At 40.7% G+C, this 18,683-nt stretch overlaps 1 protein-coding gene across 1 annotated transcript in view; it reads left to right on the top strand.

The window, feature by feature from the left end:
* Positions 1-16,183, top strand: part of cdh2 (cadherin 2, type 1, N-cadherin (neuronal)) — a 42,896-nt gene extending 26,713 nt beyond the window's left edge. Inside the window, exons 3-16 of the mRNA XM_066677221.1 lie at positions 1,220-1,437; positions 3,313-3,453; positions 4,422-4,577; positions 6,110-6,254; positions 6,428-6,600; positions 6,850-6,987; positions 8,120-8,305; positions 8,648-8,901; positions 9,269-9,411; positions 10,513-10,746; positions 11,104-11,337; positions 11,594-11,733; positions 12,222-12,386; positions 14,962-16,183. Of these exons, the coding sequence (XP_066533318.1) occupies positions 1,220-1,437; positions 3,313-3,453; positions 4,422-4,577; positions 6,110-6,254; positions 6,428-6,600; positions 6,850-6,987; positions 8,120-8,305; positions 8,648-8,901; positions 9,269-9,411; positions 10,513-10,746; positions 11,104-11,337; positions 11,594-11,733; positions 12,222-12,386; positions 14,962-15,168 (2,534 nt within the window). The 3' untranslated portion in view covers positions 15,169-16,183. The remainder of the gene's footprint in view (positions 1-1,219; positions 1,438-3,312; positions 3,454-4,421; positions 4,578-6,109; positions 6,255-6,427; positions 6,601-6,849; positions 6,988-8,119; positions 8,306-8,647; positions 8,902-9,268; positions 9,412-10,512; positions 10,747-11,103; positions 11,338-11,593; positions 11,734-12,221; positions 12,387-14,961) is intronic.
* Positions 16,184-18,683: the final 2,500 nt, after the last annotated feature.

The raw sequence follows: 18,683 nt of genomic DNA, 5'->3' as shown, positions 1-18,683 counted from the left end.
TTTCAAAACATGCTATTCACTGCCTTGTCCCTACAGACCATAAAAATTACAAACACGTTTTTTTTTTAGTGTTGCCCTGCGCATAAAACGAATGATCTGCAATGCAAGTGGACTCACAAGTGCAGATATCAAACTGAGTTCTAATAAGAAACAGCAGCAGGGAAAGAGAAAAAAACTATAAAACTTTGTGGACTCACTCAGAGAACGAAAAGAGACCGTGAATGCGTGTTTGTGTGTTTATGTGCGTGTAACAAAGGAGCCACAAGCTATGTCCAACATTGGGCAGCCTCCTTTTGAAAGCATTCAACAGCCTCCTGGTGTTGTTGTGTGCTCTGTGGACAGAATGATGAGGCTGATCAATGTAAATAGCTGCTGGTCAATAATTACACTCCATATTCAACAACAGCATGACGTGCTAATGCTCTGGGAGAATAAATTCTCTTCTTCCAGTGAGTCCCAATAATGAGGCATGGCATTCAGAGAGAAGAGGAATCAAAAAAGCAGGAGTCAAGTCGATGTGCGGATTTCACAAAGCGATCCTCACTCCAGCTCCATCTCTCTTGCTGCTAACTGCGTAATTGTTTCTTCTCTAATAGCAGCATAATGAGTGAAAGCACAGTCATTTGTTTATGCGTGTATTCTTCTAATGCGATTCCCTCTAGTGTTGTAGCCTAGCTGCCTCCGTCCTCTGGCTCCATCTCTCTTTCTCTCTCCACTTTTCTTTGCATCTCTCTCTCATTCTCTCGCTCTCTCTGTGTTCCTTTGTCTCCTCTTCCCCCGTTCGGCCTCATTCAGCACACCTGGATGCCTGGAGGGGAAGACTCAGCATGAATAATGCAGGAGAGTGTTAGAACTTCTACCAGATCTCCCTTCCTTTCTTCTCTGTTCTCTCTCTCTCTCTCTCTCTCTCTCTCTCTCTCTCTAACACACTTTCTCTCTCTCTCCAACTCACTTGCTCTCTCTTCCCCTTTCTCCTTCATTTTTCCTGGCTCTGTATGAGTTTTCCCACTCTCTCACTCTCTGTCCTCTCTTCTCGAATAAAACCACAATTCCCTTGTGGTGTTGTAGGGATGTCATTTTCTGTATGCTTGTATTTTTTTTTTTTTTAAAGATGTTTGTTGAGGAAAAAGTATGCTGGCTCGTACTCAACCTTGTCCACCCTTCTCTCTTTCTCTCTCTTCCTCCCTCCCTCCCTCCCTCCCTCTCTCTCTCCCTGCAGTGAGTTTTTTGGACTGTGGCCGAGGCTCTGGCCTACGCTTTGAGAGCGGAGACCCAGCAGACTTCCGGATAGCAGAAGACGGCACAGTATACGCCGCACAAACTCTAAAGCTATTAGAGGAGACTGGGCGAAGCATTGAGATCAGGGTAAAAGACACGGAGTCCAACGAAATGTGGCACACACGTGTGAACTTCACCCTACCCAACACACCAAAACAGGTATAATATGCAGTATATTAAAAACATATAATATGTGTGTATACATGTTCCTGTTTATCAGGTTTCAAGCAGAGTTCGGAGACTATCTTGGGATATGAGAATTAATGTGTCACTGTCAGAAGCCATACTTAATGTTACACTTATATAGCGCCTTTCTAGAAACCCAAGGACGCTTTACAATCAACACTCATTATTCAATCCACACAAATACTGACGAGAAGCGACAGCCAAACGCGCACAGCGTACTCTCAACCAGGAATGACCGTCCACCTGGAGGACTTAAGCTACAATAAAGCATTACTGGTGCGGTGTCACCTTAGAATTGCACATTAATTAAGTCTTAATGATGTTAAAATGCGGTCCAGACAAGAGGGGATGGTGCAGTGAGAGGAGTAGAGCAACCTTCCTGAATCTCTTAACACTGCCTTCTGCTTAGAGAGCAATAAAGAATACACTGCTGCTACACACAGGAATGAAATGAGGCAAGCGAGGTGGGAGAGGATGGGGGTGGGAATGATAGAGAAAGAAAGAAGGAGCGAGAGAAAGATAAGGGTGGGTTTTAGGCTGAGATGGTCAGAAAATGAGGTAGGAGGGGAAGGGGGAGGAGGGAGTCGGTGGGCAGAAAGAGATAACAGAGGGAAAAGAGCGAGTGGGTGTTGTGAGAGATGGATTGAAAAGAGCAAAGGAAGATACAGCCGAGAGATGATGGGAGAGTGAGAGAGTCAAAATAGTGTGTGTGTGTGTGTGTGTGTGTGTTTGTGTCTGTGTTTGCCAGTGTTGATGTTTATGTTGGTTGTTATTGTTGTTGATGGGAATGCTTTTCCATTCTCTTCCTTCATGATGTTAATGGGCGGTCTCATTACCTGTGTCATATGTACACACACACACACACACACACACACACACACACACACACACACACACACAGAGAGAGAGAGAGAGAGAGAGAGAGAGAGAGTGAAATGATGTCAAGTGAAATAAAGAGAGGGGAGAAAGTAAAAAAAAAAAAGGAAAAAGAATAGAGGGACAGCAAGTAGAGAATGGGGAGAAACAGAAAGAATGAGAGAGGAAGAGACAGAAAATAAGTGGGAATAACCATAATAGATAGAAATAAACAGAGAAAGATGGAAAGTTTTTTGTGTGTGTGTGTGTGTGTGAGAGAGAGAGAGAGACACACACAGAGAGTGAGTCTGCAGCAGGGCTCTACTATAGCCTGCAAAACTGCACTGCCATTAACATGAATATTTAACCAGTGAGAGAGAAAGAGAGATGAGGTCAAGAGGGAGAGAGGCTTTGAATTGATATCAGATAGAAATAAAATACAGAGGAACTTTTTAAGTAAGGTCTCACATACACAGTGTTACTTTCTTTTAATGTTACAGTTACCACCTTAAACAAAACAACATATTCAATCCTTAACACAGTCTTACCCTCAGATATCTGATGGCATTCATGACTGTGTGGTCAAACATCCTTATTTGAATAAGCAAATTAGTTTCACCTTGGAAAGACCTGTAGTGTAAGCAGACTTAATGCTGTACATAAACTCTTCTTAAGAGAGTGTGATCTTTCTGAATAAAAGACTGCTGCAAATCATCATCTACCTGCAAACACACACACACTGGGTTGGGGATGGGGGTGTGTATTTCTGTGAGAAACTGACTCAGTGATATTTATGACCCTATTAAAGTGGGCAGAATTAATGCTGTAATTATTTAGGTCCACAGGCAGGTGTGATGAATGTGCCGCAGTGTTTATGTTGTGTGTGGGTGTGTGTGTGTGTGTGAGACCAAAGTGAGAAAGACAAAATGAGTGTATATGATGCGCACTACCCAAGCATGTTTGCAAGTGTAACCAAGTTGTTTGCATTGGCAGGTGCCGGAGATCGTGTTTCCATGGCGCAGCGTGGTTGTCAGGGGCGATGGCAGTGTGAGCCGTGTGAAGAGAGACTGGGTCATCCCTCCTATCAATGTTCCCGAAAACTCGAGAGGACAGTTCCCTGAGGATCTTGTCAAAGTCAGTAAACACACACAGACAAACACAAACACACACAGATATCTGCAGGAGAAACACAGAAAGTGAAGAATGCATGCTTTATAGGTTTTTTAATCAGTGATCATATCAGTTTCAATCCTGCTGATGCTGTTACTAGTTTACAGCCTGCAGGTCATAAAAGCAGCAGAGCCTAAAGCAGATCATTTTATAATAAAAAGACATGGACACAAAGGGCCCGCCAGCCAAATAGAGTATGCCTTGAACTCATTAAATATCCTTAAAGTTCACTTTATTGGCTGTCACTGGAAAGTATGTAAACCCTGGATATGCCTTGTACAGTGCTCTGCAAAGGTTAAGAGGCATTTAGCATTATTTACTTGTGTTTAACTGAAATTTATATGTTTTAAAAAATCTTTTATCTGCTGTTTTGTGTTTTGTCTCCCCATAAAGAACATTGCAAAGTGTTGTATAAAAAGTGATTCATAGATCACTGGTTCAGTGTTGTCTTTAATTATTTAAATACTCCAGTGTATACCTATACAATGTTGCTCGCTACAACATATACACTGAACTCCCTTAGCAAACCCCTATTCCTGCTCCTTGTAACTCACATCCAATGGGCAAGATAACACTGTGAAACAAGGGGTAGGGTTAAAATTAAGAAATAGAATTCACCCATAATTCATTCTCAAACCAAATCTCTCTCTGGTTTGGGGTCATTTTTGTTATTTCAAGTTATTTACCATTTCTGCACCTTTATCACCTTTATTGAGTCAAATAATGCTAGATAATAAAACATATTAAAAGTGATTATTAATATGTATTTTTATTGCTTTAATATATCTGATATATAACTATCTCATTATATTATATATCTCTATTATAATCACATTTATACATCCTAAATCTCTACAGGTATTAGTAAAAAGGACACAAAAAATTAAAGCCCCTAAAATGTGTGTGGTTTGGTTTTTGCCCCCCCACCCCAGATCCGCTCAGATAGGGACAAGATTAACTCACTCCGCTACAGTGTGACAGGACCTGGAGCTGACCAGACCCCTACTGGCCTCTTCATTATTGACTCCATGTTGGGGCAGCTGTCTGTCACCAAGCCCCTGGACCGAGAACAGATTTCCAACTTCCATGTAAGTCTTGGTGCATGTGCACTTGTGTGTGGCATGTGTTTTGTGTGTTTTGAGTGATTTTGTGTGTGTCTTCATCCTTTCGTGCATTCAACTAAGGCTAGAGAGACACATTAAAACTCCCATTAAACTGCTTATCTAGGTTACCATGGCAGTCGGTCTGAGAATGCAACCCCTGACCTCGGTCTAATCCACTGTACAGAAGAGAGGGGAGCAGACAGATTTTTACTCAGAAGAGCTTATCTGAGCACACACACACACACACACAGACTTGTCACCATGGTTTCAGGGGACCTCACATACATTTTCATTCTTTTTTGTGGAGTCTTTCCCTAAGTTTAAACATTACTCCAATGACTAACTTTCACTAACTTTGACATGTTTTTACCTTAAAATGACCCTACAATTTGAGTCAGTAAACAGATGGCACTCACAACATGAAATATATTACACACACACACACATACAAATACACCAACACCCACCAACACACTGGCACATGTTACCAGCAGTAACCTCCCTTTTCTCTCAGTCTAAACTCTGGCAACCATGAACCGTAGGTCATTGTCAGAGTCCATCCCAAATGCAAATGTATGGTCAAGGTATAATTATATTACATTATATTATATTATATTGTGTTATAGGGGGTCTTAATTTATTCAAGGAAGTCATGAATCACATGCTTACCTGATAACAGTATAATGGTGGATCTTTGGACGCCCATGGGTCACTGACTACATTTCAAATGCAACTGGAATCAATCAGGGCAAGACATGTTGAATGTAATTTAGCAAACTTGAATTCTGCCAAATCAGATCAACAGAGGGTCTGCAGCATTTTATCAGTAAATGTGCCAAAAAATACATACTTTGACCAGAAAGGGAAATTTAAATGACTTGCAAACCCACATCTCGTAGACCACTGTTTTTTCCATGACATAAAACCATGTGATTCTCAGAAAAAACAGAGAAGCAAAAGGTTTAAACAAAAATACATGGGCATGCCACAAACGGGTATGTGTCAGCAAACACAGAAAGGTCTCTCCAATAAGCTACCAAATTTAAAGAAAAGGTTCAAAGTTATTTTATTAAATATACATTTTATCAATCACAGGACATCACACACACACACACTCACACTTATGTACATTTTTGCATAGCCCGTCTTCCTACCAGAGTTTTTGGATTGTGGAAGGAAACCGGAGCACCAGGAGGAAACCCACACAGACACAAACAGAACTCCACATACTCCTGCTCTTAGTATTTTAGCAATTATATAGCATTGATAGTTTGATTAGTAGGTAGCTGTAGCTTTTTGTACTATTATATGTCATTAGAGATAGTCCTGCATATGATGAATGATTCTGTGGGTAGTTTAGTCAGGAAAATTTTCAATCTAATGTTTTAATCCAAATTTAGGGTTTTATAATAATTTAGGGGACATATCACGGTATGTAGCAGTGTTGGTGTTATATAGCTACGGTTAGCAACATCTAGAAATGAGTTAATGTTTCTGTTTGTATCTTGTTCCATTAGCTGCGTGCTCATGCAGTGGACATTAACGGGAATCAGATGGAGAACCCCATCGATATTGTGATCAATGTTATTGACATGAACGACAACAGACCAGAGTTTACCCATCAGATATGGAATGGCACAGTGGACGAGGGCGCCAAGCCAGGTACTCACATATACATACACGTGTTCAGAAACATCCTCACAGCTGAAATGCTAATCCACTATTATCTTTTTAATGAGCTGAGTAGTCATTTCTATCACCTGGTATTGGTCACTTGCAAGGCACGTGGATGGTCATGTGTGCAAGATAAATTAGAGCGCTTGTTTTTTCTACAGGAACGTTTGTGATGACAGTCACAGCACAAGATAAAGATGACCCCAACACAGCCAATGGCATGCTGAGATATAAGATCCTCTCTCAGAGCCCTGAGAGCCCGTCCACTAACATGTTTACCATCAACAACAAGACAGGAAAAATCATCACTGTAGCAGCAGGACTCGACAGAGAGGTGGGGCGTGCGTTTTTTGTGTGTTTCACATAAAAAAAGAAAATTTATTATTTTCTGAAGATATGTTTAGCCATAATCATATATAAGTGTTGCTGTATGTTCAACGTTATGAAAAAGCAATTGTTTTATGTGGGTTTTAATATTTCATCCAGTTTGTATATGTGAGAAAAGTGTATGTGTTATGAGATTTGCACTTTTTTCTTTTACAATCTTTATACTCATTGTGCATGTGCTGTGTCTGATGAACAGAAAGTGCCCCAGTACACCTTGATCATCCAGGCCACTGACATGGAGGGAAACCCCACATATGGCCTTTCCAACACAGCCACTGCCATAATACGCCTACTGGATGTCAATGATAATGCACCAGAGTTCACCAGAGACACAGTGAGTTCAGCAGAAATGGAAAAACAAACTCATCCAGTATTGAAAAGTTACACTTTATAACAATAAAAATTTGCTGTTTTATTTAAAAGCTAAGAATGTTGTATATATGTTTATTCATTTTTAAAACTTTTAAAACACATCTTTAAAAAGTCCATATGGTTGAAGATAACGTAATTTGTACGTAATTTGACTCAAGCTATCCAGTACAGAATTAAATCACATGTGCTCTTGTTGGAATTTCACCCAAATCATGCCATTTCTGGAGGCATCAAGGAGATATCTGCAATTAATTGATTGAAGCTTCTGTGCATTTATCCAATTGCTACGTTTTGTTTATTTTTTTTCCAAGTAAAAACACTGTCCAGAGCAATAGTTTTAAACTTTTTTTTATTGCTGAACAATAGTTTGAGTTGAATGTGTATAAAATTAAGAATAGTTTGAGCACCAGAATCACATTTTGATTTGTACAGTAATCAATGGAATCAAGCTACAGCATACATAGCATCAGCACCATACCAAGACTCAAAAGCCTGAACTAACGCATTAACCTTTCCCAAAGCTGGAAAATATCACAGATGTTTTAGATAAATCACAATAATGGGGCTCAGTCATGAGCAGAGCAATGCAAGGTTTGATTTCCCTGAAGTATCTAAGCACTTCCACCATCGTAATCGGGATAGTGCCAGTATTACTTTCTATGATTTAATGATTAGAGCAACACTAAGCTTTAGGGAAATACGACTTTGTGTAATATTTTACACTTGCAACATTTATGCCATAGACAAAATTATAAGTTCCAGAGAGTAAGAGATGTGGTGTTATGGACGGGTTTTTTTTTTTGTTTTGTTTTTTAACCTAGAGTTAAAAGGCGTTGCTCACAGTATCACAGTAGTGCAGCTTGTGGAAGCTTCTAGATTCTAAGATTATGTCGTGCAGTGTTAAAGTGGTCTCAGATCAACACTTTCCCAAGTCAACAGCAGTGATTTTGCTGTGAATCAAATTTATAACATTTGTCAACAGAATAATAAGCTTGTTTGCTCAGCGGCAGAGTACAAATTTACTTTCTCATAAATTCATCACCCTGAGATTACTTACAACACAAATGTCTCTCTCTCTCTTTGTCTTACTCTAGTTCTATGGAGAAGTCCCTGAGAACCGTGTAAATGTGATCGTTGCTAATCTGACAGTTACAGACAAAGACAAACCCGGTACCCCAGCATGGAATGCTGTGTACCGCATAACATCCGGCGACTCCACTGGACGCTTCTCCATCCCTACTGACCCCACCACCAATGAGGGTCTTATCACTGTCGTTAAGGTGAGACTAACCAGCCCACATGCACACATCGTTCGCCAATAGCTTTGCTACTTTATATAGCATGGGTTCAAACACAGAGCAGAGTCAGTTTCCATAGAAACAAAGCCAGTCAATAGCCACTACCCCTACTTCATGTGGGATAATGGTTTGAAAGTGCTTTAATTGGAGAACGAGCCATTCATTAATTATTACCTCTCTCTTCCTATTCATCAGCGCTAATATCCTTTCATCTTAAACAGTGCTGCTGTTCTGTTTATTTGGTATGGAACATATTATGCAATTGCATTAACTTTGGTTTCGTGTGTGTGTGCACGTGTGTGTGTTCTGTGTTGTTTCCCACAGCCTATTGATTATGAGATGAGTCGTTCGTACATGCTGACTGTGGTGGCTGAGAATGAGCTACCACTTGCTGGTGGGATCCACCGCACCCGCCAATCAACAGCAACCATTTCCATACGCATTATCGACGTCAATGAGAGTCCAAACTTTGACCCAAACCCCAAACAGGTCAAGCTGGACGAGGGACTTCCAGCAGGGTCAATGCTGACCACATTTACAGCCCATGACCCTGATCGACACATGCAGCAGAGTATAAGGTAGAGGCTGATGTTTTTATTACATGCACACATTACATGAAAGCTGCATGCATAAAGTTATACATGATACTAAGACAGTGCAGTATAACATAGCAATATAGTAAAGAGAACCATATATATTCTACACTGGATTACTACACAATATTCTACACTATTACTACTAGATATTAAAAAGTCTCAATAATTATGTAGAATTATTATTTTTTTAAATTAAAGAAGAGTATTTCTTCATTATAACAAAAAGTCACATACAACTTTCAGACCACTTAGTCTTAACTTAACTGTGCATTAATATTGCTCTGAATTATTCATATGACACTCTAAAACTGTCATTTTGCATATTCTATGTGTTTGATCTCTGTTATAGATACTCAAAGTTGTTTGACCCAGCCAGCTGGCTGGAAATTGACCCCAACAATGGACGGATCTCCACTATTGCTCTACTGGACCGCGAGTCCCCCTATGTCAGAAACAACCTTTACAATGCCACCTTCATGGCCTCTGACAATGGTGAGGTTTTTGTTTTTTTTTCCTTTGTGTGTGTGATGTAGTTCATTGGAGAGTATAAATTCATTACAAGTTCAGGGGTGGATGAGTGATTCCATTGATCTCAGCTGTGGGGAACAATTATCTGTGAATTAACTCATAGATGTACACACACAGACAATTGAAAGCACAGTCTTTCACACATTAAATAAATAGGGCTGGCCAGAATCCCGTCAGTAATCAAGTATTTGTTTGTTTTTATTGGGGTTTGTTGTTTCCTTAATGAATTGGTGGTGGGGGGGGGGGGGTTTCTTGTTAACACTTTGCTTTTTTAACCAAAACTTTTTATTGAACAGTTTTAAGAAAACATTATCTGCAGCTGTAAAATGTTATTTAGAGCAGCCTTTATAAAGACATGTTTTCAAATATGTACCATAGAAATAGAAGGAAGATCTCATTTTTTTTTATTTCAGTCTTTTGCTGTTCCTACCTTTTCACTTAACACACTAACACACACTGGGGCCTATGTAGATGGTACGGCACACATTCGCTTGGATCTATTCTCCTACGGTTGTTAACATTCCCATTGCATCAGATCAGTGTGAGAAACACTCTTTGGTCATCTCTCACAAACACACACGCATACACGTTCACACTCACTCTCAGCTTTGTGAAGGAGAGAGCCCATCTCTATAAACACTCAGTTAACCTGTGGTCCCAGAGTGTTTTGTGCACAGTAGGGCACTCATGCTTTTTCGATTGCTGCTGGTTTTCACTGTAACGCTCCTACAGCGTCCCTTCCTCTCCTGTGGCTCCTACCATTCAGGCTGATGATTCCAGTCCAGGCTCTTCTGTGTTTTCATTCTCTGGATTTATCTATGAAATAATTTTGATGATGTGACTAACTAGTATCTACTGCAGATGATTGGCAAAGTCCTATAACCTATGGTTACTGATGTTATAAATAATTCTTGAATATTATTATACTATGTTGTCAACAGCTAAGAAGTTCAAGAGTTTCTCTCTTTCTCAAAGTGTGAAAAATTAGCACCTGCTTTTAGGAAAAACTGGTGCTTTCCTAATCTCCCTCTCTTACTTTCTTTCTGTCTCCCTGTTTCTCTGCAGGTATTCCTCCAGCCAGTGGAACGGGCACTCTGCAGATATATCTGCTGGACATCAATGATAACGCCCCGCGGGTGTTTCCTCAGGAGACAGAGATGTGTGAGCGACCAGAGCCCAACGGCATCAACATCACAGCAGTGGACGGAGACCTAAACCCCAATGCAGGGCCATTCGCTTTTGAGCTGGCCAACAGGCCACTCGACATTCGTCGCAACTGGACACTCACTCGCCTCAGTGGTACGACAGAGTACACACCCGGCCAGCCTTATACTATAACATCATTGTTGGGATCCCTGTGGATTCCTTTAATTTAGTGTCACACATATGTTGTAATATAAGGATAATTATACATTGCTGTTCTTACAATTATTTTGGAAACACTTTTTACAAATCACTATAAATGTAGTCTATTCTTTATAAATTATCAAACAGTGGTATCTGAGCAAACATTGTATCTAAGCAATAAATGACAATAATTGTGTCTGTAATAGAACACCTATAAAGTGTCTGCAAGTGAAGTGTGAGTGAGATAATGAAGTAAAATGTTAAAGGAGGTTTTGTTTTGTAAGATCGTGTTGTCTCTTTGATTTCTAGGTGAATATGTGCAGCTCAGCCTGAGAACTGGCTCTCTTCAGAGTGGAATCTACGAAGTGCCGATCATCATCACGGACTCAGGAAACCTGCCGATGGCCAACACGTCCTACCTGCGGGTCAAAGTGTGCCAGTGCGATCGTCATGGAGACTGCGTGGACATGGAACGCATCATGGCCGCTGGCCTGGGCACTGGAGCCATCATTGCCATCCTCATCTGCATCATTATTCTGCTGGGTATGCCACACACACACACACACACACACACACACACTCATGCTGTCATACTTAAAGCCCTGTGGAATGACTAGAATGTTTTTTTTTTTACTTCAAGGGAGTGTTCCATTGGTATAATTCTTGTTTGTTCAACAGTCAGACTCCTGTTCTTCTGAATTCTATGTATGACTCATCTTGCACTGCTCTCTCTCTCTCTCTCTCTCTCTCTCTCTCTCTCTCTCTCTCTCTCTCTCCCTCTCCCTCTCCCTCTCTGCAGTTCTGGTGCTGATGTTTGTGATGTGGATGAAGAGGAGAGATAAGGAGCGCCAGGCCAAGCAGCTGCTGATCGACCCAGAGGACGATGTCAGGGACAACATCCTCAAATACGATGAGGAGGGCGGCGGAGAGGAGGACCAGGTACACACACTGTTGCACATTGTTTATGTGTGTGTGTGTGCATGAACAGTCCTGCTTTAGTAGAAGACGTTATATATTTTGATCTTATCTAACATATAAGACTGAAATTTATTCAGTTAACTGCATCTTTTAAAATGAGACATTTACAGCCCTAATACTGATTTCTTATATTGATTTCTTGTCAGATTGTGAATCTATTCCTTTTTAAAATGGGGATTCTTTAGTATGTGCCTGTAGTCCTTCTAACTAAGGCTTTTAGATCAGAATCACAGTTTGCATGGGTGCAATATTTAAAGCGCCTGCCATCTTCTTATTGTTTAAGAGAGGGTATAATGATCACAGTTTAAATCACTGTCACAATCCCTGACAGAAAAATTTCCAATTACTAATTTCACACAGTAGTAGTTTAACTTCATGTGGCGCAAACCCACCTCCAACAGAAGAAAGCAGCCCCTCACACATATGTGTTTGTGTGTGTCTTTGTGCAGGATTATGATTTGAGTCAGCTGCAGCAGCCGGACACTCTGGAGCATGACCTCGTGAAGCCAGTGGGCATCCGGCGGCTAGACGAACGTCCACTTCATCCAGAGCCCAGCTACCCACTACGGTCTGCAGCACCACACCCTGGGGATATTGGAGAGTTCATCCATGAGGTGTGTGTGTGTGTGTGTGTGTGTGTGTGTGTGTGTGTGTGTGTGCGTTTGCGTGTGCGTGTGTGTAAGCCTGTTTGTTTACATCCGTCTCGTCTTATAAACCATTGGATGGCTCCAGTGATAAGAGGTAATGGTGATTGATTGTCTAATTGGACTCCAATTCTTTTAGGTTAGATGGGCATTAGTCAGTCTTAGGTATTCAATATCCTCTGCGGTCAAGTGGATGGGCATGAGCTACTACACACACACTTGCTCTCTCTCTCTCACACACACACACACGCACACACACATACAAGCCTTTGCAGGCATTTGGCAGTGCTGGGAGCACAGTGGAGAATAGTGAGAAAAGGTTTAAAACTGGAAATGAATTAAACATTAGAGCTAAGCTTAAATAAGTGCGCTTAAAAGACATTCAAGCTTTGTAGGAGTATGTGTGCTGGGGAGCTGCAGTATACTTCACCCGAGTGCAGTTCTTACACTGTGGAGTGTTATATCAGAGCAGGCAAAGTTTCTGCCTTGCGAGTGAAGGTTTGTGTGATATTCTGTTATTCTGTTTGTTCTTTAGCTATCTGTAGAGCTGTGAGGAAAGTGAATTAGGTGTCAGTTGCTGGCTGTTTCCTGATGAATGTTGTGTTTTTATTAGATGTACAAATGGTACTGAGATATATATACAGTATATTATTAAATCTCATTTTCCAGCACAATTCAATTTGTTTAGTACAACAGAAAATAGGGCTGTGTAAGAAAAAAAATAAATAAAAAAAACTTTGCTTAAAATTTACAGTATACACTAGATTTAGGGCCTCTGTATTTGGGAAAAAAATTCTGTGAATTAAATCAGAATAATTCTGAGATTATAATAAAAAAAATTTTTTCTTAGAATTCATACTTTATTCTCAGAGTATTTTTTTCAACGCAGTGGCCCTCAGACTTCATACAAAGACAGTATTATGGGGAATTCTTTACTCTACAATAAAATATCGAAAATAAACAAAATACCATTTTTTTCTTTAAGTGATTTTGCCTAAACACACGTGTTCATTTTCAGATCCATAAACCAATATGTTATCGTGCACTTTTAAAAGCAAACTGACATTATAGATAATATAGAGTCTATATTAAGGTATATATATTTTTCAGACCTAACGCATGTGTCTCCTCTCCTATTGTTCTTTGCTGAAATGCATTGTGTGTTATTCCCTCTCTGGTTGAGTGTAGTTTGTGGATGCTGAGTGCTGTAGTTGTGTGACAGTGCAGCACAGGGAGGTGGCAAGTTTGTTTTAGTTTGATATCTTTATCAGTGTGAGTCAGACAGCTGGAGAGTCTCTAGAGCTCTGGCTGTTTCCAAATAACCCTGTAGGCTTTAGCCTGTTCATACTCCAGCATCTGCCTCCACTCTGACCCCAATCCCTTACTCCACTCCTCCCTGCTCCTCACTTTACTCCTTTCCTCATCACACTCCTCCTCTCTTCTCTTCTTCTCTCATTTATCCCCTTTTCACTTCCTCTCAATTATTTTTTTCTCTTTCTCTCCTCTTCTGTCCTCTCCTCTCTTCTCACCTGTCCCCGTCTGTCTTCTCCTCTGGTTTATTCTCCTTTCTCCTTTTACCTTCTCTTTTATTCTTCTCCCCTCTGCTCACTTTCACATCACTTCTTCATTCCTATCCTCTTTTCATTTATTTTTTTTGCTTCCTTCCACTCATCCTCCCCTCTCATCTTCACATTCTCCTTCTCCTCCTCCTCCTCCTCCCATCCTTTCTTCTCTCACTTCCTTCCGGACCCCTTTTCCCCTGATCCATCCTCCTTTCCCCCAGTTCCCTCTAAGGCTGTGTACGACACTCAAGTGCTCTGCAATATGTTCATGCGGCACTTGAGATATTTCTGGATGACGCTTTGTCATGAATATTTCAGAAAGCAAGTTGTCGTGTAAGAGGATCGTTTTCCAGGACGAGTGGTGGTGCATTTCTGCGTCTCCATTAAGAGTGCGCTTTTTTACCATTTTGCCGTTCAGAAGTCCACATTTGAATCATTATGAATAGAGAATTAAATGCATCAAAGGTTTAATACTGTTTTTCAGATGCAGCTTCAACAAGTGGTGATCCTGATTGTTCAGTTGATTTCTGGTTTACGGAAAATTTTAATTACATTTTTTATGATATATCTGATTTAGCCACAGAGTGAGATAACAGAAAGAATAATAAGAATCACATAAATTACACTGTACAAAATTGTTTTATCTGTATATTTCAAACATCAGTATATTGCCAATTTGTTAAACAAATATATCAGAAACTAAAGTAGTTTTATTGAGTCATGCTTATTTGAATGTCTGATTTAGTAAACAAAGATGAACTTGTTTGTGTATGTGTTAGTTCTGCTTAGTGGCCATTTATGTAATATGTATAAGGAACGTCAATACAAATGTATTCTTATTTTTGTTCAAAATTGGGGTTTTGAAGACGGCATGTAATATTAAGTACGAGAAGATAAATTAAGAGATCTCTGATTTGAATAAGCACATCTCTACTCTCTAAATTAACCCGTTTCTCTGTTCTTTCTCTCTCTGCCTGTCCCAGGGTTTAAAGGCAGCAGACACAGACCCCACAGCGCCCCCTTACGACTCACTGCTGGTGTTCGACTACGAGGGCAGTGGATCTACAGCCGGCTCACTCAGCTCTCTGCACTCGTCAAGCTCCGGCGGAGACCAGGACTATGACTACCTCAATGACTGGGGACCACGCTTCCGCAAGCTAGCCGACATGTACGGGGGTAACGACGACTAGTCCCCGCCCCCTCAGCCCAGAACCGTCCCAAGACCACCAGAGGAAGAGGTGCAACAACAAAAAAAAAAAAATACAAATAAAATATATATTAAAAAAGTGGCACTTTTTTATCATGGGACAAGGACAGTGTGTAAAATCAGAAGAATGATGAAAGCGATATTCCCCCAGGAGAGGATGAGAGAGACGAAGAGAGAGGAAGGAGGATCACCATGGCAACAAAACTGGCTCTTTCCCAGGTTTTCTGCTGGAGCCAAAGAGAGCCGGCCGAAGGAATCTGGACTAGCTCTGGATCAGGCCAGTTTTCTGTCTGAGTGAGGGACCCATTGGTGCAGAATTGAAACGTTTTTACAAAAATAAAGAAACGTTGAAGGAACACTACAAGAACGTTGAAACGAACGCTCAGTTACACTTGAATTTCACAGTACAGAAGCACTGGGATATTATGTGCCTTTTTGTACATTTTTTTGTTTTATTCCTGCTTTTTACTTCTGATTACTTGGTTTTCCTGTTCACTGGCTTTATCGGCTCTGAGTTTTGGAGTGGTTCTGTTGTGAGCCTGTTTTTAGAATATGGTTATGCTTCTACACGCTTCTGTTTGTACACCATCACGCTGTTCGTCCCCATCACGTATCGCAACAAAGTGGCAGACGAGACGAGAGTGAACAGCATTGTACAGTATGCTAGAAATTTAGATAGTTTTCTATTTCCATGTCATTGGGTTTTCTTTTTTTATATATATATATTATTCATCATTTTCCACCAAAACGTTTAACTTATGCAGCCTGAGCGAAGGGGGAAAACCCTTATCATTGTTTGGTAGCAGAAACTTTCTTTTGTTTAATTATTATTTGTTTTGTTAGTTTGATTTTCCTTTTTTATGTGAATATTGTTTTACACAAATAAAATTGATTTTTTTTTGTTAAAGCTCCATCTGCCTTAGTCACCCTATGGTATTCTTTCTCTTTCTTTTTTTTTTTTTTTTTACTCCACTGTAAATTAAAGGATGTGTACATAGGTTTTTTTTCTCGTATTTCCTTTTTTTTGTTGATGTAGTCAATGAAGAAGTACAAGGAGTATGAAACTTGTATATGTATAATTTGGACTACAAGCGAAAGGCTTTTTTGCATGTTTTTATCTTTTCAGTATAAAAAAGGTATTTCCAAGATTTATTTACCTACAAAAAAAAGTCCAACCTTGGAGAGACACAGCACCAGCGAGGCATACGTTTCCTCAAAAGAAACCCAATATACTTTCATTGGATTTTTTTCCCTCTGGTCTCTACTAATAGCTACTGGTTGATCATGGCCCAGTGCACTAGCCTAGCTTTCAAAATCTTTTCTCCTGGCTTTTCTGTACTTCCAACATTACTGAGGCCATCCCCACTGCTATACTCCACAGGATGTTCTTACAGACAGAAGGCTGGAGGCTTCAGAGTGAATTCTACACACTTCTTACAGCTCTACTGGAGCACACAAGAGATGGACTGAAGAACAGATCCCACCACTGGAGTTTTAGTATTGCCCTAATCCCTGCTGCTGTCTCTCCACATCAAAAGCTAAAGGACGTGTGTGTGTGGGTGTGTGTGTGTGTGTGCGCAAGTGTGTGTGTGTGTGTGCGTGTGTACATGGATACCGGGCTGCAGTCAGAGAAGGGCAGCCTCTAGTCTAAGAGCAGAGCGTGTGTTGTTCTCCAGTTCACACTCAGGTGACTGACAGTGAAAGTCAATGGACAGTTGCGGGATATTTGACTGCACCTGATAGTTCTGTGGGCTATGTTTGCCGTTACTTGTGGATGTTATGACCCATCGCAGCCCAACTGGCCAATAAAAGTCTAATTTTGGAAATGTTGATCCATCCTCCTGGCTTTTTTCATATCCATCATAATTATATATGTGGACTTTTCATCCACGTTTCACTTACACGTATTGGTCCTCTGGCTAAACACAAAGATAGTCTTGTGCTGCATTCAGATATCAACAACATTTGAATGAGACCTTCGTGCAGCAGGTAGGGTCGCGGTCACACAGCTCCAGGGACCTGCAGGCTGTGGGTTCGATTCCTACTCCGGGTGACTGTCTATGAGGAGTTTGGTGTGTTCTCCCTGTGTCCGTGTGGGTTTCCTCCCACAGTCCAAAATCACACGTTGGTTGGATTGGCAACTCAAAAGTGTCTGTAGGTGTGAGTGAATGTGTGTTGCACTGTGAAGGACTGGTGCCCCTCAAGGGTGTGTTCCTTCCTGCTCCCAGTTATTCCAGGTAGGCTCTGGACCCACCGTGACCCGGAACTGGATAACTGGTTACAGATAATGCATGAATAAATGTCCACAACATTCTGAATATATTCTGAATTCAACCATATTGAAAGATCAGCTTTTCTAAAGAAGAGTTTAAAGTATTGTGTAAATATCTGCTCAAGTTTTAAAATGTACAATGCGTTTCACATGTACAGACAACAAACTGGGAAAAAAATAATATAAATAAATAAAAATCAAATCGATAGTCTGGTGGGAAGGCTGTACACTAGAGGTTAGAAATTGCTGTCAGAATTTAATCGCATTCAGTCATGAGAGCATAAAGAACGGAGATGTTCACACCTGATCGTATCGTGCCTCTTGAATATTAGGATTATATGTGGATAGAGATTATTTACAACATACAACGTACAATGAAATTGTGCCTCTGCATTTAACTCATCCGTGGCGGTGAACACAAACACAATAGTGCACTTAAGACAGTGAACACACACACATACACACAGTGGACCAGGGTAGTGTCTACACACACACACATCTAGAGTTGGTCATTAGGGACCTTGCTTAAGGGCACCTCGGCTGTGGATGTTGAGGGAGGAGACAGGATTGTTTTTCTCCACTGCCCCCTGTCCCCAATTTCCAGCTGGTGGACGAGCTCAAACCAGGGATTTAAACCAACCCCAGTGATTTCCTCAAATCGCTTCAGGAGGTGGTCTGAGATGTATTTTAGACACGTGTAAATACATCCATCTCCAAGCCCCATTTGACAATTTGAAAATAACAGACCAATACAGCGTTGGCCCAATGCACGTGGTCCATGAGAAGCAGGAGGCTGGTCATAGAGGATACACATGGTTAAACTAAGAGCTGATTACAATCAGTCAGCAATCAGATATCCAGGTGACTACATGGAGCCGCTTTTACCAAGTGTGAATGTGTGTGGTTACAGTCTAATCAATATACAATCCACATACTACGTGTGAGACGAGTAAACAAGGTCAGAGTTTACCTAAACCCTTCCAGCGGTTTGGCCCCTCCCATTCACTGGCCTTAAAGACTAACAACATCCTTCACAAAGGTGGAAACAGCAGGGACTGTATCTGGAATATAATTTCACAGAAAGCACTCCCTTTAAAGCTCATGTTTGCTGGTTTACTCAGGCGCCATTAAGGATGTGAGCTTGTGTGTGTGTGTGTGTGTGTGTGTGTGTGTGCATCCTACACCATATGGTGCTGAGATATACATGCACACACGCTTCTGAGCTG

Source organism: Hoplias malabaricus, chromosome 7, assembly GCF_029633855.1.
Source record: "Hoplias malabaricus isolate fHopMal1 chromosome 7, fHopMal1.hap1, whole genome shotgun sequence".
NCBI classification, from domain to species: domain Eukaryota; kingdom Metazoa; phylum Chordata; class Actinopteri; order Characiformes; family Erythrinidae; genus Hoplias; species Hoplias malabaricus.
This window is presented reverse-complemented; position numbering and strand designations above follow the sequence as displayed.